This window comes from Pongo abelii, chromosome 9 (genome assembly GCF_028885655.2).
Source record: "Pongo abelii isolate AG06213 chromosome 9, NHGRI_mPonAbe1-v2.0_pri, whole genome shotgun sequence".
NCBI lineage: Eukaryota > Metazoa > Chordata > Mammalia > Primates > Hominidae > Pongo > Pongo abelii.
This window is the reverse complement of record NC_071994.2, coordinates 2,653,429-2,676,513: the sequence shown is the minus strand read 5'-3', so window position 1 is coordinate 2,676,513 and position 23,085 is coordinate 2,653,429. Positions and strand designations below refer to the sequence as shown.

Below are 23,085 nucleotides of genomic sequence, written 5' to 3'. Positions count from 1 at the left end.
TTTCTGTCCTTTCCCACCAAAGTTTACAGGAAGAGAAATATGGTGAGGAGCTTAGACACTTACAGAGCTGCAGTGCCTGGTACCCTGGGGTCTGTGGGAGTGGGCCACAGTGGGCCTGGGCCACAGTGGGCCTGGTGTCTCCAAAATGTCCCAGGCCAAGCTGGTCCCATCAAAAGAGCTAGCCCCTTGGTCCATGGAGCCAAATTTGGGGCCACCCTTGTGACGTTTGCCCTTATTTCCAGACGGCACAGACTGGCCCTGTCCTTGCTGACAAATGCAGAATTCAGGAGACATTAGTAGTGATGTGGATGAAAGCCAGGCCACAGCAGCCTTGCTGGAAAAGAGCAACTTGAATGTCTTGGCGTGAGATTCTGCAGGGTCCAGGAGAAAGTTGAAGACATGGAAATTCTAATTAACGCACACGGGGCTGTTTTTGCTCAAGGATTTGCGAAGCTGTCATGTCGCAAGAGGCCAGGCAAGCACATGCTTGCCAGGGAGGTGCTCACAGTCACCTGGTGGGGGTCTCTGCAGCTTTTCCTCTGCCTTCTTTCCACCCCCTCTGCCCAGCCTCGGGGGTCCTGGTCCTCCCCCATGCCCATCTCAATGGGCTGGGTGCTCCCTGAGTGTCCCTCTGGAGAGTGGGACTGAGGGCGGTATCTGTTAACCTCGAGCTGGGGCTTGCCTGTCTAAGATGCCAAAACAGAAGAGACGGGGGCCCTTCAGAGAAACCACACGACTGGGCTGGGCAGAGCCATAGGCTGCAGGGCTTATGGGCCTGTCCTCTTGGGCTATCTCAGGTATCCATGTGCAACCAATGGGGCAGACGTGTGAATTCCAGGCCAGTCCTGGCTGGCTTGGCAGCTGGGGATGCAGTGTGAGGGAGGATTCACAAAAATGGTTTCAGCCTCCCAGGGTTGCTGGGAGAAGCTCACCCAGGCCACACCTGCACACAGCCCCCAAGTTCAGAGCCGCAGATCCTCAGGCCCCTAGCCCTGTGCCTCAGCACTGGCACAATGTGTCTGCAGTCCTTGCTTCATCTTAGGCAGGGTTGAGTAAGCAGCAATCCTAGGGCTTCTCCATGCCTGGGGCTTTGGGGGTTCTGGGGAGGAAGAGACCAAGAGGGCTATACATGCCCTGCTCCCTCCTGGCACCATTCGAAAGACTTAGGGAACTGGTACTGAGGGCTTTGAGAGCCAAAGGAGGACACAGCCGTGCAGCCTAAGTGTGTCCTGGGGGGTTTGCTGAGCAGACGTTGGAAAGATGAATGGAAATCTGGTGGCTGCAGATGGGTGACAAGGGCATTCTAGATGGCAGGTCACCACACGCAAGGCACAGGGTTGCACACAGGCATGGCACCGTCCCCGCCCACTGTCGAGCCAGTGACCCTTGGTGAGCAGAGGATAGTGAGTGGGTCAGAATCCCAGGAACTCACCCTGGCTCTTGGGGTACAGGGCTCCTCTTGTCATGGGGGTGCTCCCCAACTGCCCATGCAGGCCTATAGTCTCTACTTCACACCTTTCTCTCAGAAGCCCTGTCATATGGTTCTGGGTGGGAGACACAGGCTCAGGGAGTTTGAGGCTGGCAGGGACTGTCTTGTGCCCCATTCAACTTAGGAAGACAGCTTCTGCCTGAAAGGTGTGTTTGAGGCTGAGTTCTGGCCGCCCAGAGCTGGTTGAGGGTTCCTGAGGCTGAGCAGTAGGGCCCACCTACAGGCTGGGATGCAGCGACGCCACTCTTTGTCTCCTGGGTACCCCGCGCCTCAGCTTGTCATGACTCCCTAGCTTGCATCAGGCCTGCTCACCCCCCACCCCACCTCTGGCTAACAGGCCCCGGAAAGAGGAGCTTCGCCCAGCCCCAGGGACCTTCCCGTAATCAAGGCTATAGTGACCTCACCTCTCTGGGGCCCTGCGGGCGGGGAGAGCTCGAGATGGAAACAAAATGTGTCTTTATTTATGTTTTTAATTTGAATTCTGGAACTGGCCCAGCATGGTAATACATTTAACATCAGTAGAATGCTGAAGAAAAATGGAAATGTTTTTTGGTAACTGCCTCCCACCCACTCTACCCCCTGTGAGACCCCAGCACACATCCCTGTCCCTCACACACACCAGGGTGTGTGCCTCTCTTCCCAGTTCAGGGTCCATGGAGCCAGGCTGCCCACAGGAGCTTCGCTGCATCCCTGAGCAGCTGGAGCTGAGTTTAACTATGGGCATCACTGGGCAGGCTGTGCGGGAGGTGGAGGAATGCAGCCTCAATGTGGGCAGAAGACCTGCATGGCCCCCACACCCCTGCTGCCAGGTGGTTTGGGCCCTGAGGAAACAGGGTTCCCACTGCTGCCAGCCTTCTCCCCCAGATGGAGTGGGGCCTTTGCCCAGCCTGTATCCCTGGAGGAGCCTGGGTTCCTAGGCCCTGACACTGTACATGCCCACTCTCCCCTTCAGGCCTCTCTGGAGGGACCGTACCCTGACTTCTGAGGATGCAGGAACCCAGCTCCCCTGAAGCCTCAGCCCTGAGTCTTCCCTGACCAGAACACAATGCCTCAAGGTGGCCCCTTTGCAGCAACCTCCTTGTTTTTCCCTCTCCCAGTCCCCTCTTCAGATCCCTCACCCCAAGCCCCACACCTGGGCTCCTAACTGCCTTCCCAGGCTGGCTCACATCCAGCAGCCACTTTTGGAACAGCCTGCTCTGAGAGAGGCCTTGGTAAGTTCCAGGGCAGGGACCTGGTTGGGTAACGACTGGAGTCTCTGACCTGCCTGGGCCCACTTATCACTGGAGGCCATGGGAGTGCCAACCTGAAAAGGCTGCAGGATCTTGCAGAATGGTAATGTGCCAGACCCAAAGTGGGCAGAGAGCTTGGGGATGGATGTTCAGGTCTCTCAGGCCCTGTCATCCTGGAGTGGAACAAGAAACAGCCCAGTGTCCTAGATGACACAGCCACACTGGCTTGGGGTCACCCCTGGGCAGGTGGGTAACCACTGGCTCCAGGGAGCTTGGCATGTGCTGATACCAGCACTGGCAGCTCTCATCCCCATAGTGGTGATTTACTGGGCAGCTGCAAGTTTGGCTGTGATCCACATAAGTGCCTTGTCTCTCACCACCTTCACCTGCAGGGGCCTTGCAAGACCCAAGAGTTGGTAAGGCCTGGCTGCCCAGCTAAATGGACTGTGGGTGATGGCCCTCTCCTCCCAGTAGGACTTTTTGCATGTCTGGATGCCGGTCTGTGACCAAGAGAACCAACGTGAGCGAGAGCTCCAACAGGAGAAGCAAGCAGCCAGAAGGATGAGAAGGGACAGTCCCCTCTCTGAGAGGCCAGCCAAGAGGCAATACAGGCACTGCCACCTGTATTGCACACAACATGAGCCACTAAACTCTAACACTGATCACTTTGGAGGTCTGTCATATCCAGGACTTGGTACAAGCCTTGGCCACAGTGTAAGCCATCATTCTGCCTTCTGGTGCTGACCTGTACCTGGGCAGCCCATCTGGCTACCAGCCTGCTCACACCTCTGCTCCTGCCTTTTTACCCAGCCAGGAGGGGCCCAGAAGCTCAGAGCCCTATTCTCAGGGTGTCCATGACTAGTCACCCCTGCTTTCCAGTGACCTGCTGGCTCCCTTGGAGCCTCTTCACACCCTACCAACCATGAGGTACTGCCAACCTCTCTGTGAACTGGTTGGGGGGGGGGGCCTGGAAAGACAGTGGGCAGGTCCCGTCTGATCATAATTACCCCTTAAGACAGCCACTCCTTCCCTGGAGGTGGCCTCATTCTGGCTACCCAACCCTGCCAGTTCTCTGGTTATACCTGCAGCCCCCAGCACCATGGGTCCCGATTTCCTCAGTGATTTGCAAGGCTAGGCCTGCACCTGGCTGGCTGCAAAGGCAGGAGGCCCAGGGCCTCACTACGACAAAGACACACATGGCTCAGGACAACCTCCTGACCCCCAGAGAGTCCAAAGAACAAAACACCCTTTAGAAAAACGTCGGTAGAGAGAAGGAGAGTTCCCACAAGTGACCCTCAGAAGGGCCGCGAGTGTCACTCACAGATCTTGACACAAAGACATTTATCAAGGGGAATCCCCAATGGGTTAGCAGCCAGAATGGGACTGTGGCCAGAATGGACTTGGGCGCCCCACTGACCCCACTGCATGGCTGTCACCGCTGGGCACCCCAGCGGGGAGTCACATGTCGCAGGGGAATCACACCATGGCCGGGCACCGGGGATTGGCCTGGCCATGCCGTGACGGCGGGGGAGGACGGGCATGCATCCCAGGCCAGCTGTGCCTCAGGGGAAGGCCAACTGGAAGGCGTGGAAAATCAGCCATTTCCTCCACCTGAAGGAGCCCCTGAGGACAGCAGCAGCAACTGGCAGACTGCACCCGGCATCTGCCCCATGGCTTTGGCCAGGGTTCCACGGGGAAATGCTAAAAAACAAAGTCGTCTCTTTTTTGGGGGGCAGGGGAGGGGGCTGGGGGAGAGAAAAACAATCTCAGACTCTCAAAGCATGAAAACAAGTGGAAAATGATCAGTCTGGTTTTCCATAAGTCAAAACAAGAGGATCATGTTCCCAGGCTCAGTGGGAAGTGCCCTTGCTCTCCTCTCTTGCCTGGTGCCTCCGTGCTGGGGCTAGGCAGACGGCAAGTGGTGGGCACTGGGCGAGTAGATAGCACTCTGGCCAGAGAGCAAGCCTTCCCCAGCACCAAGGCTGACTCCTTGAGCCCCAGTCCCCTCCAGCCCAGCCCTTCACGCACATGTAGGCACTCACTGTGAGATGTGGGTGATGGGTGTCAGCAGAGTCTCCCCTTCCAGGTCCAGGTCCTCAGCGAAGCTGTTGGTTCTCATGAAGTGGGGCATGCTCACTTCCAGCAGTGTTGGGCTCTTCCTCACTGAGGAGAAAAGTGTGGGGACAGCACGTTAGGCCTCCCACCCAACCTGCCAGTGCTGTGGAGCCAGGCCTGTGAGCTCCCAGGGCCAGGTGAGGAGTGGAGCTTGTGCCTGGAAGCTCCAGCCCTGACAATCAGTTTTATAGTGGGGTGTTGGGGTGGGTGGGTGTTTAAGATGGCCCCAAAGTGCCTGACACCTCAGTGTCTGAGGAGAGTAAAGGCCAGTGAATCCTCTTCAGAGTGGTAACTGCCTGGGGATGTGCTCAGGTGTCCAAGACTCTCCCCACCTTAGGTTCTGGGCCTCTTCCCATGTTCACAACTGATACTTGGGTCAAGAATAAAACAGAAGTGACACGCACAGGCCTGGTAAGGGACAACAGCTCCCACCACCATACATTGTCACACTCATACATTGACACAGCAGTGGGTCAGGAAAGATGGGGTGATAGGACCTCTGGCCCACGAGGAATGGCAGGCCTGGGAGGTAGGGGCAGCCACAGAACTCCTTTCTCAAAACACGATGCCACATCAACCAGTTGTACCTCCAGTGAGGCACAGGAGTCCCTCCAACAGCTGGCTTCACATTCTGATTCCTGGGCCCACCTCTGCAACTTTGACACAGGAGCTCAGGATACTGATCCTTATCACCTCCCACTCTCTGTTGACACTATCAGTATTTGCTCTTGGCTTGTATTTGTCTTCATTTAAATATTTTATTGCAAAAGGATTAAGTACTCATCTGTGAGAAATGGAATAATTCGAAGATTCACAATGGCGTTCCTCCCCCAAGGTCATCAGTGTTAACTGCCAACTAGATCCCTAGCCCACCCTCTCTGCTCATCCGAGCAGCAGATGCCAGGTGGGAGTTGCTTTTATACACATGGGATGTCACTGTGACTCTGTTCCTGTCACTCTGTAACATAAGCTCATTTCATTTTTCTCTAGGTATATAGGCATGGATTTAATTATTATTTTAGTCATTACATAATAGTCCACAGTTTAGATTGGCCACAGCTAACCATTCTGTATATCATGGACATTCAGGCTCTTATAGTTTTAAGCTGCTTAATTATTCAGACTATGATGCCATATCCATCTTTATTCTTAAAAGCTGACATACTGGAGCAGGGTGAGAAGGTGTGTCCTTAGTAATTTTAATAAATGTTGCTAGATTGCTTTCCCAAGAAGTTGTAGCAATTCAGGCTCCCCTGGCTTTCCCACATCCATGCCTGAATGAAGTGTTGAATGAAGCCTGAATGAAGGTTGTCAGCACCTTTTGCAGGGACTACCAAGCATGGATGAAAACTGAGGCATTGCTGTTATTTCCATCTGTGTTGAATACCTTTTATGGGCTTGGCATCTATTTGGGTTTCCTCTTGCAGAATTGCCTGTTCATATGCTTTGCTCACTTTTGCTTATCACTTTGTAGGAATTTTCTATACATTACAGACATTAACTCCTTGTTATATGAGGCATAGATATCTTCCCCAGTCTGTTTTTTCACCTGAATTATGTTGCTTTTATCCTAGAAAATGTTTTATGTTTTTAAAGTGATACATCTTTTGCTTTATAAAAAAGGAAGGTTTTCCCACATCAGCGTAATACAACTCTCTCTTAAATTTATTCCTAATTTCACTATTTGAATGTGTTCTATGTATACATATGTATGTGTGTAAAAATTTTAATGCATTTAGTATTTATGCCTGATAGGACAGATGATCAACAATTAGAAAATGAAAATTTAAAGGGTACTACTTACAAACTTACTGAAAAAAAATCTAAAATAAAACATAAAACCATAAAATGTCTTGAAGAAAACATAAGAGAAAATCTCCAGGACCTTGGATTTGGCAGTGAATTCTGAAATACGAAACCAAAAGTTTAACTCGTAGGAGAAAAAGAATCAACAAATTGGACTTTATCAAAATTAAAAGATTTGCTGTGCAACAGACACTGCTAATGGAATGAAAAGACAAAGCACAGACTTGGAAAGAATATTTGCATATCACCTATCAGGTCAAGGACTTGCACTCAGAATATATAAAGAATGCTTACAACTTGACAATAAAGTGAACAATCCAATTTTAAAAATGGATTATAAATAAGCACATGAAAAGATACACAATTAACATAAATATGGAAATGCAAATTAGAATCACAATGAAATTCCATAAATTAAAAAAAAAATTCAAAACCTGACAATACCAACCACTCTTGAGGATGTGGAACATGTAGAACTCTCATATGTTACTGGTGGGAATGCAAAATGGCACAGTGACTTTAGGAAATAGTTTAGCAATTTCTTATTAAGTTAAACATACACATACCACATGACCTATTGGTTCCTTTCCCACCCAAGTGAATTGAAATTTTATGTTCACAAAAACCTGTACATAAATGTGTATAGTAACTCTGCTCATAATTACCAAATACTGGAAACAATGAAGATGTCCTTCAACAGGTGAATGCATAAACAAAATATATATATTCATGCAATGGAATACCACCCAGCAATAAAAAGAAATTAACTAATGATTTATGCAACAACATGGATGAATCTCAAATGCATTTTGCTAAGCAGTGAAAGAAGCCAGATGCAAAAGAATACATATTATAGGATCCCATTTATAGGACATTCTAGAAAAAACAAAACTACAGGGACATAAAACAGATCAATAGCTGCCAGTGGTTAGGGGAGAAGTACTTGACTTCAAAAGACTCACCCCAGGGTATTTTTAGGGGTATGGAACTTCTCTGAATGATACTGGATTGTGGATACATGACTCCAGGCATCTGTCAAATCCCACAGAACTGAATCTCAAAGAGTGGATTTTACTGTATGCAAATTTAAAAAATTAACCCGGATGTTGGAGGACCCTACGATGAAAAGCAGACTGTGATGAGCGAATTCTATGTGTGTTACAAACAAATGACATAGCAGTGAAAGGAAAGAAGGAGGAGCTGGCATATGTTGCTTTCAAAAACACTGTTTTGACTGGACACTCTATGGTTAAAGCAAAAGTCTGTCATAAACACTCTAATCTAGTAGGTAAATTTGCTTCACATACGGTACTACGTGTACAATAGGGTTACACAAATAAGTAAATGAACTGTAGGTAATGGGAGCCAGGTTTCTCGCTGTCAGAGAAAAAGCTATAAATAAGTTGTGGGGGAGGGGGCAAGGATGAACTCTGGTCAGAAATGTCAGTATGAACTCATGGTTAGCTTTATATAGATACAGATATGTAAAGATGTATGTGTACTCAGGTTACATACATACATATATTTCCTAGCTCTGTCCACTGAGAGGAGACAGAAGCAGTGATACCCCAGTAGCCACGAGCATACCCCGTGCCTAGATCCAGGTTTTCTATTCATTCTCCAATAAAAGGAGCCAGGGCTCTCTGGATGAATGGATGATTCTAGGGCTAGGGTAGGGAAAATAAAAGATGAGCCTGAAGTATTGTCAAGTGCTAGAAAAGAAATGCTTAAAAATAAATGAAAAGGATGGGGGGCACATCAAAAGGACACATGAACCCACCAATGGCCACAGCTAGAACAATTTGAGCAACAAAATAAATAACATTGGACTATAACTCAAAAAATAAATACTCCCAAATCCACACTGATAAAATTAAATAAACAATTGGAGGAGAGGGACAAATCTTCCTTACAAAGGAATTCCAAATAAAAAATGTAGAAGGAATGAGGAAAATAGAAGTACATCACGGTAATATTTGCTTCAGGAAAATGATCCATGAATGAATGCTGAAATTAGTGAAACTCAGAAACTTCAGTTTCTTCCTTGAAATATATTTTAATTGCAGTGGTAGTTTTAACATATTTTCAGATTTTTTTTGATATTCTCCTGCAGGAGGTAGAGTTGAACTCCTCCCTTCCCCACCTTGAGTGTGGGCTATACTTAGTGACTCGCTTAAGGGAAAAACAGCAATTCACTTACAGTGGAGGAGCCTGGCCGACACCACTTTAAATGAGTGGCTCAAGGTTAATATTACCAGTGATAAACCATGTTGATGTCATGTTCCACAACGAGGAAAGCATCTCACCTCATTGGCATTCTTCCCCTAAACCTATAACCCTGGTCTAGTCCTGAGAAAACACCAGACAAACCCAAACTGAGGGACAATGACACCTGACTGGTATTCTTCAAAAGTGTCAAGTTAATGAAGAACAAGACTGAGAAGCCCGTCACCGATCAGAGATGACTAAAGAGACATGCTCAATAAATGTAATGATAGATCCTAGATGGGATCTTGGAACAGAAAAAGGATATTAGTAGTTAAACTGGGGAAATCCAAATAAATTTACAGCTCTAGCTTAATAGCGTACCAATGTTAATTTTTTAGTTTTGATCAATGTACCATGGTTATGTGAGATGCTAACATTAGGGGAAGCTGGTGAAAGGGATGTGGGTACTCGGTACTATTTTTGTTTCTCTTCTGTAAATAAAAAATGTGAGATAACAAGCAAAAACAGAACCTGTATACAATAGCACAAAAGAATATTAATTATCTAACTAAGGATATGCAAGAACTCTGGAGAAAATTGTAAAACTTTAATAAGGGACAATGAAGAAGATATAAATGAAGAAATATGCCTTCATTCCAATGACTAGAAGACTCAATACTGAAAAGATTATCTCTAAATCTGAAAAGATCTCTCCAAATCTTAATAAAAATCTCAAGGCTTCTGTGTGAGAACTTTGGCAAGCTGATTCTCACAGCGACTTGGAAGTGCAAAAAGCCAAGAATTGGCAATATTCTTGAAGAAGAACAAGGTGGGAGAACTTGCTGTACCAAACATCAGTACATCTTCCAAGGCAGTGGTCATTAGGGCAATGTGGTATTGACACAGGGAGAGACAAATAGGCCAATGGGACAGGATTGAGCATTGGGAAATAGCCCACACAAATATGGAAGCTTGCTGTGTATCAGAGGTGGCCTGCACATCCTGGGAAGAGCATGGACTTTTCAATCAAATGTTCAGGAGCAGTTGGATACCCACACTGGAAAAACATTAAGTTGGACCCTTAATTACCTCACATCATATACCAAAAATTCATTCTTGTCATTCTAGGGGATTGAAGACCTAATTATGAAAAGCATAACTCTAAAGGTCACATGACTGAATATAGAAGAATATCTTAATGACATCAGCATTAGGATGGTTTTCTTTTTTTAAAAGAAGCAATAACCATAAGAGAGAAGACTGAGTAATCTGACATTAGAGTTAAGACCCAATCATCAAAATACACCTTAAAGAGTGAAAAGATAGTGCCCACAAAATGCAAAGGACTCCTACAAATCAATAGGAAAAATATAAATGACTTAATAGAAAATGGGCAATAGACAAAGTAGCACATCACAAAAGAGGAATCCAAAAGGCTGATGAGCATGTGGAAAGGTGTTGCGCCTGACTAGCAATCAGGGAAATGTAAATAAACTCAGGAGCTCATGGCCCGTGGGGGTGAGTGGCAGACTTCCAGCAGGAAACCACACAGACATTACTTAGTCACAGCCAGGAGAAGGGCTCAGAGTGAAAGGGCTCTGTGCCCATGACATCCTTAGAGAGACCAGGGAAGGACCTGTAAGGCTTGAAGAATGTGTGCAGATTTGGAGACCCACAGGTCTGGGACCTGGCAGAAGCATGTTACTGCCCCCATTTTAGAGATTTGGGGCTGAGATTCAAGTACCCTAGGTTATATAATGCAGTTGTCAAGTGACAGAGCTAAAATTTCATCCAGGATTCAATTTTTTTTAAAGGAAGGAAGAAAGAAAAAACATATTTTGATGTTTGCATCACTTGTATGTAGAAGGAATGATGGAGCACAGGCTAGAACGTAGAGTTGCTTTCCAAACACCCGTGATGACAAGTGCCCATCTCCAAAGCCTGAGGGCCAAGGGTGAGCCACCTGACCGCTGAGGAAGGTTCTGCCCTGGTGTTTTAGGAAATTAAAATGTGCACATCAGTTGGCTGCCCAGAGTGGGTGGGACCTGCACCTGCCAGAGAGGAATGTGTGCTTTTTGGTTTAATCCTGGGAACGGCATATGGGGCCCCTATAACAAGGGGCAGAGAAGGGCTCCACAGGTTTGTTTTTCCAATTCAAGAGGAGAGGTTATTGTCTGCTGGCTTGTGTGTCGGAGACTGTGGGGCGTGCTTTCTCCACCACAGGGAGGCAGTGACCAGAGCTGCCACCTCTTCCCTGTTTTCACCTGTGGCCGTAGCCAGGTCAGGCATCTAGGAGAGCATGGAGGGGAGCTCAGGGTGGGTGGGTGGGGAATCAGCTCTTTCCGGACACACTGGTGCTGCCTCTTTCAGGCCAGGGCTTGAGGGCAAGTGCTGTGCCCTAACAGGTCTTGTCACCCCCACCTCTGAAGTGGGTATTTCACAGCCTGAACTCACAGCTGCAGAGAAGGTTGAGCCCATGGTGTACTTGAAAGGGCAGTTCATCTGGATATCCAGGCTCTGCAGGAGGTACCGGAGCAATGCCAGGTGCCCTTTGCTGAACTGCCTGGAGTGGCTGGCCCTGGGGACAAAGAGCACAGCATCCTGGTGACAATGAAGTCACACTTTCCTAAGACAGTCCTGGTTTTTGATGCTTTAATTCTTTGGCTGCCTTTGCTTTGTCAAGGCCAGGATCTGGGCCTAAATTTTCAGGGCAGAACAAAACAATTTTGTTTTCTAGGAAAATGGGAGGTCTGGGATGGCAAAGGCAGCCTCGGGCGTGGCGACTACCCCAGCTGGGGACGCCGGCTGCCAAGTCTCACCCTCTCAAGAGAACAGGAATCAAACTCAGCACAGCATCCTCCTTTCTAGTCAGTGGTCCTGCTCGATAGGGGGATTTGAATTTTATTTTTTTAAAAATACAGACACAGAAAAAAGACTAGAAGGAAACAGATCCAAATGTTAACTTTGTCTTTGGGTGAAGGGACTTTGGGTGATTTTCATTTCCTTCCTTATTGTGTCTGTGTTTTCTATTTTGGATGATACTTTTCCAAGTCAAGAAACAATAATTTGTGGAAGTCTCCTGTATCTGTGCCTTGCTCTCTGGCCCACGACCCTGCACATCTTATCCTAGAGTTGCCAGAATATGTCCCTCCACCTGGCCTGGAGCTGCCCATGAGGCTACATAGAGCTCTCCTATCATGAAGGTCTTTGAGGCTTTCTGTTCCCAAGAAATTCTGGTCTCACTTCCTCTGCCTTCTCATCAAGTCCCAGACCCCTCCCTGCCCAGATTAGGTCAGCATTCGAGCCCCAAGTCCAGCCTATGACAAAGCTTAAAGCTCCAGCCCATCTCTGCTGCCCTCTGCCCTCAAGAGACTCTCGCCAGTGTCTGGGCCCTTCCTAGTAACTTCACCCAACCACTCACCCCCTGCCCTTCCCCTCCTGATTGATTAAAATCCGGCCTAATCTCTCAGGTGTAACCCAAGCCCTCTTCCACAAGCTTTCCAGGGCTCCGGAGATTGCCCCCTCCCCTGTACTGCTGCAGGGCTTATGTGTGCCTGGCGCTCAGCACGGGAACCTTGCCTTCTGCCTCACCCATGTCTCTCCAGGGTTTGGCACAGGCGAGTTCCCTGTGCCAGCCTACTTCACAGGGATGAACAGAAGCTCTCCCTATCCTTTGCAAGTAGAAGCCCCCTCCCTGGCCCCCTCAAGAAATCTCCCCCTCTCAGTGGATTCACCAAAGCCCTGCGGATCCTGCACTGTGAAGGAGAAGCCCTCCCCAGGGACATCCGGACAGCTGCAGCCAGGCCCTGCGTGACATTGCTGAGCCGCAGCCCCACAGCCTGTGCCAGCTGCCCATGCCCGGCTCATAGACCCCGAGCCAGAGTGGCCCCGCCACCACCTGTGTCTCCACTCAGAGGCGAGAAGTAAGGGACATGGATGGAAAGTGTAAAAGCCATTCCCACAACAGCTGCCAGGAACAAGGCGAGGAATGGAGTGAAAATGTATATTCACAGCTGGCACCCAGTTCCGCTTAGGAAAATACCTTGCTTGAGTGGACACCTGTTGTTTTTGCCTGCCCAGCAGCCAGGCCCGGCTTCTGGGAACAGCTTCTCAAATCTTCCTTAGGGGGCTCTTCCTTTCCCACTCCTAGTGTGCAGTGTTTAGGTACCCTCTGGCCATCCCCAAAGGGGTCCTTGTGGACCTTGCCTCAGCCATCGGAGGTACAGCTGCAGGTCCAAGGATGGCTTGTACCCCAGCTGAGGCCAATAAGAACCTGGCCTTAGATTCTGGCAGGAATCCTGGAAGAGATGACCTCGTTCTGCTGGGCTTCCTGAGCTGTTGAATGCAAGCTGGTGGCCATTTTGCCCCTTTTAGAAAGTAGCTGCCTAAGGATACAGCCATCCCATGGGGCCAGTGGATAAAGAGCAAGGGAAAGGGAGAACAAAAGAGGGAATGGGAAGAGAGAAGGGGAGTGCAAGAGGGGGAGAGTGAGAGCAAGTGAAAGATCATCTCAGCTCTGGGGTCCAGCTGTGTCTGAAACAGCTGGGTCCAGCTGTGTGAGCCAAAAAATGTCCCTTTTGTGCTTAAGCTTGTTTGAGTTGGGGTTCCATCATTTGTTACCAAGAGAGTCTTCAGGAATGTACATGACAAACTTAGGGGTGAGGTGTGAGCCTAAGGACATGGGCCTGGGGGCAGTCAAGGTTACAAAATAGCTAAACTGGTCTGCACTGCCCCCACTAGTTTTCAGGGCAGAGGGCAGGGAGAAGGCTTGTGGGAAAGAAGCTGGCCTGAGGCCAAGGCCCTGGCCCTAGCCCTGCAACAGCACAGGCAACTCTTGGAAAGGGACTTCCTAAGGTGGGACATTGGCTTTCTACTGCTGTGATGCAAGTCCTCATCTCCCCAAACCTTCAGTGAGCCTCTCTCCACACCCTGCTGTATGAGGATGTTTCATGCAAATTATGGAACATGTTGGATCTCACATTGGATCAAAGGTGTGCAGAATAGATTTGCCTCAAGCATGACAGTGATGTGACACAGTCAAAGATGACTTCCGGGATCCTGAGAAATCCCAGGGAGGATTCTGGGCTTTCCAAAACCTAAGTTTAGGATACTGAGGACCACACCCCACACCCCAAACACTTCTCCTTAGAATGAGTATAGCAAGCCTCAGCATACACAAATCTCAGAGTGAACGGAAATGGCTCTGCAGGCCCAAGGGTGGGGTCTGAGTAGCGGGGGCGCTGAGGAAGACAGGCAGTGACAGAGCCAGGACAGGGTCAACCCTGAGCGTGAGTGAGCCCAGGAAACGGAAAGAGAGCAACACAGCCACCCACACAACTAAAATCGACCCACCCGAGTCTCCATGCTGCAGGAAGTCACTGTCTAGGTCTCCCAAGACACATTTTTAGGGGAAGGTTCCAGGCAGCAAGAGCAGCCCTAGGAAACTTTAATATACAATGGAATCTGGGTTAAGCACTATCTTCTCCAAGAGTTGAGCTCACAGGACATTCCCCAGAAACCTCTGGAGAGGTGGGGAGGAAAGTTTCTGGAGGTCTTTGGATGAAGAAAACAAAAAAGTGGCCTTGATTTTCAAGGCAAAATTACACAGGAAGAAAAAAATGTTTTTAATCTAATTAAGAGCGATCTTTTCACCTTCATCACAACATCGCGGAAATGTGCCAGTTCTTAACTTCACACAATAATCAAAGCAATTAGTGAGGGAGAAGCCTTGGAAACCGGTGCAGATGTTCTCAGAATGTTTAATGGGGAAATGAGTTGCAGGCCTCATTCTCAGCATCCGGCTCCAGGCCCTGGCTACCAAATCCAGACATCTGCTGGGGCCCCACCCCCAGGCCCCGAGGGCGCGGGCTTGAGAAACACAGGTCCCTTCCCAGGCCACCTCCCAGCCAGGCCAGAACTGGGGCCGAGAGGCTCCCCATAGCTTCTCAAATTGGAGCCTGGACACAGTCAGAGCCACCCCAGAACTGGGGGGAGGCTCAACATCAAAATTATGTTAACAACTGATGTCAAAAGTAATCAACTCAGCTTGGCTCCCCCACTGCTGCTGGCTGCAGGAGGGCTGTGAGTAGGAGGAGAGCAAGCAGCCCCAGGGGGACCCTCGGCTATGACCCCCTCAGCCTGAACACTACTTCAAGAAAAGATGTGGTGGCATCTGTCTGGTATGGTCCTGTGGGCTCCATTCCAATGCTAATGGACTCTTAAGGGGCCCAGGAATCAAAATGATCAACACTTGAGGAATTTCCAGTAATCAGAGAAAACGTATAGAAATGAGGATGATGCTTACTTAGGAAATGGCCTATTACAGGGAACAGAGGGCCACGTGGCTAATGTCAGCGAGCTGTGGGAGAGACAGAGACCCCAGGTGGGGCAGGCAGATCAGCAAATCTTGGAGGACCTGCTATATGGCAGGCACTGGAGACATGGAGGTAAAGAACACAATATCCATGTTCTCAGGGACACACTCATATGCCCTTAGCATTCATGTTCTTCACACTGACAGCTTCTTAATGCAGGCCCACCAGATACTTTCATAAGCACTACCTCTGACTTCAGGCACTTGCTTAGCTGCACACAGGGCAGGCCAAAAGGAATGGAAAGTGAGCCACCACCAGGGCAGCACTCACTAGTGACAGATAAATACCCCAGCTCTCTCAGCCGCTTGTAGAACTCTGAGGAGTGTTCTGTGCAGCTTCCCAGCTGCCCACCATGAAGCTCTTTCTCAATAAGTGACCAACACAGCTTAATTCCTGAATTAAGCTGTGTGTGCTGTGAGACTGGCACAAGACAGGGTGACAGGAAGCTGTCAGAACATTCGAGTAGGGAAGCAGCAAGATCCACTGTACATTTAAAGAACTCCCTTGAGCGGTTATGTGAAGAATGGAGTAGAGGAAGCAAGAGTGGAAAGCAAGAGACCAGTAATGAGGTAAGGACAACAATGTAGGCAGAGAAATGGTGGTGGTTTTAACCAGGGAGATAGCTGGAGAGACTAGGTGTGGGCAAATCCAGAGAGTTGATAAGACATACTGATAGATTAGAAAGGTGTACTAAGAAAAAAGGATAATTTAAAAAAGACTTTCAGCCAGGCTTGGAGAAAAATAGCATGCTGCTCCTCATCCCCTCTGACTATAAATCATCTCACTTATCCTCCCCTAAAAGCATAAAATCAGTAAGTGCAAGTAAAACCACATGACCCATGCTGTTAGCAGTATTAGGAGAAAGAATACCTTCAAATTGCCAGTGGGTAGCAAAGTGAACCAAATTCCAACAGCATTCTAGTCCCCTGCCCAGCACTGCAAAACTGCATACAGAATCAGAGAAGAGGCTTAAAATGCTTTGTCAAAAAGTTTGAAGGTAGTTAGCAACATCAGCAAAAATAGAGGAGTAAGTACCCCTAAGGAGCCTTCTTGCCTTCACAGACATCCTAAGTGCCAAGCAGCCTAAGCCACTGATGAACCTGCAGATACCACTGATGTGGATTATAGTCTAATTAATTGTAGAGACACCACCCTTCTCCACCGAACCAGAACCAAAGCCAAAGCACCCTACCCAAATGATACTACAGATGCGTGTACAGGAAAAGTCCTTACTAAGGCTACTCCATAAAATTGGAAGTCTCTGTTATTCCAGATATGCAGATATCAACTTGGGGACACAAAAAACTGGGGGGATAAAAAACAAGAAAACATGACTTGCCAAAAGAACACAATAATTCTCCAACAATAGACTCCAAAGTAAAGGAAATCTTAAGGAAACCCAATGAGATAAAAGAGAACACAAACAGACAATACAAAGATATCAGGAAAACAATTCATTATCTAAATGGGAAATCCAGCAGAGTTAGATATGAAAAAGAACCAAACAAAAATCCTGGAGGTGACAAATTAAATGAATGAAATAAAAAATACAATTGAAAGCTTCAAAAGCAGGTTAAGTCAAGCAGAAGAAATAATTTCTAAATTTGAAGACAGGTGTTTTGCAATAAACCAGACAGATTTTAAAAATAACAATAAAAAAGAATGAAGAACGCCTGTGTGACATATGACACTATTAAGCTAACAATATTTCACATTTTGGGAGTTCCAGAAGAAGTGTTGGGATAAGGACCAGAAAATCTATTTAAGAAGATAATATCTGAAAACTGCCAAAGTTTGGGAGAGAAAGAGACTAACAGATAAAGGAAGCTAACAAATCCCTAAATAGATTCAACCCTAAAAGGGCCTCTCTGAGGCACATTTTCATCAAACTGTCAAAAATCAAAGACAGAATTTAAAAAACACCAAGAGAGAAGCATGAAGTCACATATAAGGAAATCAACAGCAGAATAACAGATTTTTCAGCAGAAACCTTCTAGGCCAGGAAGGAATTGAATGCCATATTCAAAGTGCTGCAAGGTGGGGGAAAGCTCACAAAATTGCTAGACACAAATACTATACCCAGCAAAGCTATTCTTCAGAAATGAAGCAGAATGAGGGAAGAAATTTTGCTTTCCTCAGACAAGCAAAAACTGAGGGAATTCATTACTACTAAATCAGCCCCACAAGAAATGCTTAAGGGAGTACTACATCTGGAAGTAGGAGGATGATATCAACCATCATGAAAATACAAAAGCATAAAACTCACTAGTAGAGCAGATACACAAATGAGAAACGAAAAGGAATAAAAGATTATCACCACAGAAAACCAAAAAATTGCAAAGAAAAACAATGAGAGGAAACAAAAGTATACAAATCAGTCAGAAAACAATAAAATGACAGGAGTAAGTCCTCACCTATTGATAACAATCTTGAATGTAGGTAATTTAAATTTCCCAAATGAAAGATAGATACTGGCTAAATGAATTAAAAAAATAAAACCCAATTACATGCTGCCTATAAGAAACTGACTTCACCTGTAAAGACACCCATAGACTGTAAGGGAATGGATAGAAAAAGATATTCCACACAAACAGACACCAAAAGCATGCAGGAGTAGACAGACAAAAAATACTGAGTCAAAAAAAAAAAAAAAAAAAAGAAGGAGACAAAGGAGGTCATTATATAATTATAAATGGATCAATTCAGCAAGAAGATATAACAATTATATATGCAACCAACAACACTGGAGTACCCAGGTATATTAAACAAATATTACTAGTGCTAAAGAGATAAACCCTAATACAATAATAGTTAGGGATGGCAACATTCCATACTCAGCATTGGACAATTCATTTGGATGGAAAAATATCAACAAGGAAATATTGGATTTGAACTGCATAGATCAAATGGACCTAACAAATTTACACATTTCATCCACAGATGCAGAATACACATTCTTCATTAGCACACAGCACATTCTCCAGGATATACCATATGTTAGGACACAAAACAGGTCTCAATAAATTTTTAAAAATCAAAATCTTATCAAGTATCTTCTCAGACCACAATGGAATAAAACTGGAAATCAATAACAAGAGGAACTTCTGAAATTGAACAGATACATGGAAATCAAACTACATGTTCCTGAATGACCACTGCGTCAATGAAGAAATTGATTTAAAAAATTTAAAAATTCTTTGAAACAAATGAAAATAGAAACACAGCATACAAAAATGTATAGGGTACAAAAGAAGTGCTATGAGGGACATTTATTTCAATAAACACCCACATCAATAAGGTAGAAAGTTTTTAAACAAATAACCTAATAAACGCATCTCAAGGAACTAGAAAAGCAAGAATAAATCAAACCTAAAATTAGAAGGAAATAAATAGTAAAGATCAGAGCAGATCTAAATGAAATAGAGATAAAAGATAAAAAAGACAAAAGATCAATGAAATGAGGCCTCCCCCCCCACCCCCCTGAGACACGGTCTCACTCTGTCACCCAGGCTAGAGTGCAGTGGTGTGATCTTGGCTCACTGTAACCTCCGCTTCCTGGGCTCAGGCAATCCTCCTGCCTCAGCTTCTGAGTAGATGTGCAGCACCACACCTGGCTAATTTTTTTTTTTTTTGGTAGAGATGGGGGTTTGCCATGTTGCTCAGGCTGGTCTCAAACTCCTGGACTGAAGCGATCGGCCTGCCTTGGCCTTCCAAAGTGCTGGGTTTACAGGTGCGAGCCAACAAACCCAGCCAAAAAGTTGATTTTTTGAAAAGAGAAAATAAATAAACCATTAGCTAGACTAACCAAGAAGACCCAATAAATAAAATCAGAAATGAAAAAGGAGACTTAACAACGGACACCACAGAAATACAAAAGATTATTAGAGACTATTATGAACAACTATATGTCAACAATTAGAAAACCTAGAGGAAACAGATAAATTCCTGGACATATATAACCTCCCAAGATTGAACCAGGAAGAAAAAAAATCTGAACAGAGCAATAACAAGGAATGAGATTGTATCAGTAATAAAGTCTCCCAGTAAAGAAAACCTCAGGATTGCATGGGTTTTCTACTGAATTCTACCAAACTTTTAAAGAACTAACATGAATTCTTCTCAGACGATTCCAAAAGACTGAAGAGAAAGGAATTCTCCCTAACTCATTCTGTGAGGCAAGCAGTATCCTGATACCAAAACCAGATAAGGACACAACAACAGCAAAAAAGAAAACTACAGGCCAATCTCCCTGATGAACATAGATGCAGAATCCTCAGAAACAAAACACACACACAGACACACAAACTAGCAATCTGAATCCAATCGCACATCAAAAAGATAATACACCATAATCAAGTGGGATTTATCCCAAGGATTCAAGGATGGTTCAACATATACAAATCAATAAATGTGATACATCACATTAACAGAAGGAAGGACAAAAAAATACATGATCATCTCAATAGATGCAGAAAAAGCATCTGATAAAATTCAAAATCTCTTCATGATAAAAAAAAAGCTCAACACATAATGTCTAGAAGGAACATAACTCAATGAAGGTCATATATGACAAACCCACAGCTACCTGGGGAAAAGCTAAACACCTTCTCTCTTAGAACTAGAACAAGACAAGGATGCCCACTTTCACCATTCTTATTCAGCAGAGTAAGAAAAGTCCTCACCAGAACAATTAGGCAAGTAAAAGAAAAAGGGTATCCAAATTGGAAAAGAGAATGTCATATTGTCCTTTGCAGATGGCATAATCTTATACATAGAAAAACCTAAAGATTCCACCAAAATCTTTTAGAACTGGTAAAGGAATTCAATAAAGTTGAAGGATAAAAAAATCAACAAACAAAAATCAGTAGGTGTGGACATGATGGCTCATGCTTGTAATTTCAGCACTTTGAAAGGATGAGGCAGCTGGATTGCTTGAGCCCAGGAGTTTGAGACTGTCCTGGGCAACATGGCAAAACCTCATCTGTACAAAAATGAGCTGGGCGTGGTGGCCTGCACCTGAAGTTCAGCTACTCAGGAGGCTGAGATGGGAGGATCACTTGAACCTCGGAGGTGAAGGTTGCAGTGAGCAGAAATTGCACCATTGCACCCCAGCCTGGGCAACAGAGTGAGACCCTGTCTGCACTCCCCCGCCTCCCCCAAAAAATCAGTAGCATTTCTGTGAAACAGCAAATTAGCCAAAAGAGAAATCAAGAAAGCAATCCCATTTGCAATAGCTACAAAAAAAAAAAAGCAAAGCTTAAAAAAAGAGGTGAAAGATTTCCACAATGAAAACTATAAAATACTGATGACAGTAATTGAAGAGGCTACAAAATTTTTTGAGACATCCCATGCTCATGGATTGAAAGAATAATGTTAAAATGATCATATTTACCTATAGCAATATACAGATGCTATGAAATCCCTATCCAGATATCAGCAGGGGCTTCAAGATGGCTGACTAGAGGCATCTGGCACTCATCTCCTCCACAAAGAAGAACAAAAATAGCAAGTAGGTAACCACAGTTTATATAGATCGCCTCTGAGAGAATGCTGGAATTCAACTGAGAATAAGAAAAACCCAATGCAAGGGATAAGAGGGGAGTCAGGCAGTCTGCTTCTATGGGACTGGCTGGGATCATGAAGAGACTCCTCAATGTGCAGAAAGGTAAGTAAGTGAGCCCCCAGTGGTCCACATTCCCACAGCAGACTCCTGAAATCCTAGTCAGAGAACCCCCTGACCCATAGATGCCTTGAGACTAACAAGAGGCTACCTACAGACTGTGAAATGGCAATGAACAGCTCCCAGAGAGGGAGATCACCCTGAATCCTCAGGCAACTTCAGGAAAGTCCCATTTTGATAGCCCAACCCCCACCAGGCTGCATCTGCCGTGGGCCGCACATCCCTGTATCTCATCCCTGGAGCCCCATGGACATCCCTTACACAAAGCTGGTTGCCACTCCTGACTGCTGCCTCCAGGACAAAGCATGAGCCATTGGCAATACTCTGCTACCTCTGAAGCAAGGCTGCCATGAGGAAAGGTGACCCTGCCCATAGTCACCACCTGGGGCCGAAGCATGCATTGCCCAACTGCCTGTTTATAGCTGCTGCCACTGAAAGCAATCCCACCCAACTTCCCCAGGAGTAGGGCTGCAATAGACTTGCTGCTGCCCCCACATGAGCATTCAGCAGGGTATACAGGGATCTTCCTGTGCCTGCCTACCACAGTCAGTACATTCTTGCATTACTGGAGGGCCTCAGGACAGGCCCACCTGGCCTGGTCCCACCCTCTTTTCTCCCAGTGCCAGCGCATACCATCTCTGGGCCTAGGGATCACCCTGCCCTATCCAGTATTGTTGGCACCTGAGCACTCCTGGGGGCTTAAGGACTGCCCTACCCAACTGACCATTACCACCACAACTGGCATTGACTTGAATTTGCCACCTGTGGGCCTTGGGACAAGCTCATCCAGCTTATCCCAGCCATCCCAATACCAGCATGGACACCTTGGGAGGCAGAAGATTGTTCTGCCACTGCTACTGCCATTGCCCAAACCATACCTGCTGCTCAGAGCTCAAGGACCTACTCACCCTGTGGCCCAGCTCTGTCATCATTGGCACCTGAGCAAGTTGCCTGGAGGCCCAAAGTTGGTTTCCCTGGACCTGCTAACACTGGTACCAGCATACACTACCATTGGGCCCAAGGATAAGCATTCGGGGCCAGCCACTGCTGCCACTGGGGCCTGAGGACTGGCCCACCTGGTGTCCCTATCCCCAGCCAGACTTTACCACAGCCTCCACCAACAACTGCATCCTAAACTACAGAGGAACTCCCAGACACTACTGGTGCTGTTTACAGCTGAAAAAAATTCCATGGAGATCACACTACTGCAGGAACCCAGAATCAAAACCAAAGTGCCCTGCCCAAAGAACACCATAGCTATATCTTCAGGAACAAGACTCTCTTAGGAAAGACAGATCAAAAAATTGGAAGAAGCTACTGTTACACCAGATGTGCAGATACCAATGTAAGCACACAAGAAACATGAAAAGGCAAGAAAACATGACACCTCCTAAGGAATGCAGTAATTCTCCAACAGATTCCAGTGAAAAAGAAATTGATGAAGCCTTGAAAAATTCAGTATAATATTAAAGAAGGTCTGATAGACTATACAAAGAAATCAGAAAAAACAATTCAGGGTATGAATGAGAAATTTGTCCAAGAGATAGATATAAAAAGAACCAAACAGATATTCTGGAATTGAATAATAGATTGAATGAAATAAAAAACACATTTGAAAGCTTCAATAACAGGCCACACCAAGCAGAAGAAAGAATTTCACACTTTGAAGATAAGTCTTTTGAAATGACTCAGACAAAAATAAAGAAAAAATAGAAAAGAATGAACAAAGGCTATGTGACTATAGGATGCCATAAGGTGACACCTTCAGTGTCCCAGAAGGTGAAGAGCAAACTAAAAGATTATAAAACCTATTTAATGAAATAATACCTGAACACTTCCCAATCTCCCAAGAGATTTAGATCCAAATATAGGAATCTCAGAACCCTAAATAGATACAATTCAGAAAGGTCTTTTCCACAGCACATTATAGCAAATTGCCCATCCCAAGACAAAGAGAGAATCATAAAACCAGCGATAAAAGAGGTTGTAGACACTTACAAAGGAACAACCTGCAGACTAACAGATTTTTCAGCAGAAAGTTTACAGGCCAGGAGGATGGAATTATATATGCAGAGTGCTGAAAGAAAAAAACAAAACCAAAAACCTGCCAGCCAGGAATACTGTACTTAGCAAAGTTATATTCATCAGAAATGAAGGAGAAATAAAGTATTTCCCTTAAAAGTA

The 23,085-nt window shown here is 46.0% G+C and overlaps 1 protein-coding gene across 1 annotated transcript in view; it reads right to left on the bottom strand.

Moving 5' to 3' along the window:
• KCNQ1 (potassium voltage-gated channel subfamily Q member 1) overlaps positions 1–23,085 on the bottom strand; it is a 407,444-nt gene that overhangs the window by 186,245 nt on the left and 198,114 nt on the right. The window contains exon 11 of the mRNA XM_024255585.2: positions 4,761–4,881. Coding sequence (XP_024111353.1) covers positions 4,761–4,881 — 121 coding nt within the window. The remainder of the gene's footprint in view (positions 1–4,760; positions 4,882–23,085) is intronic.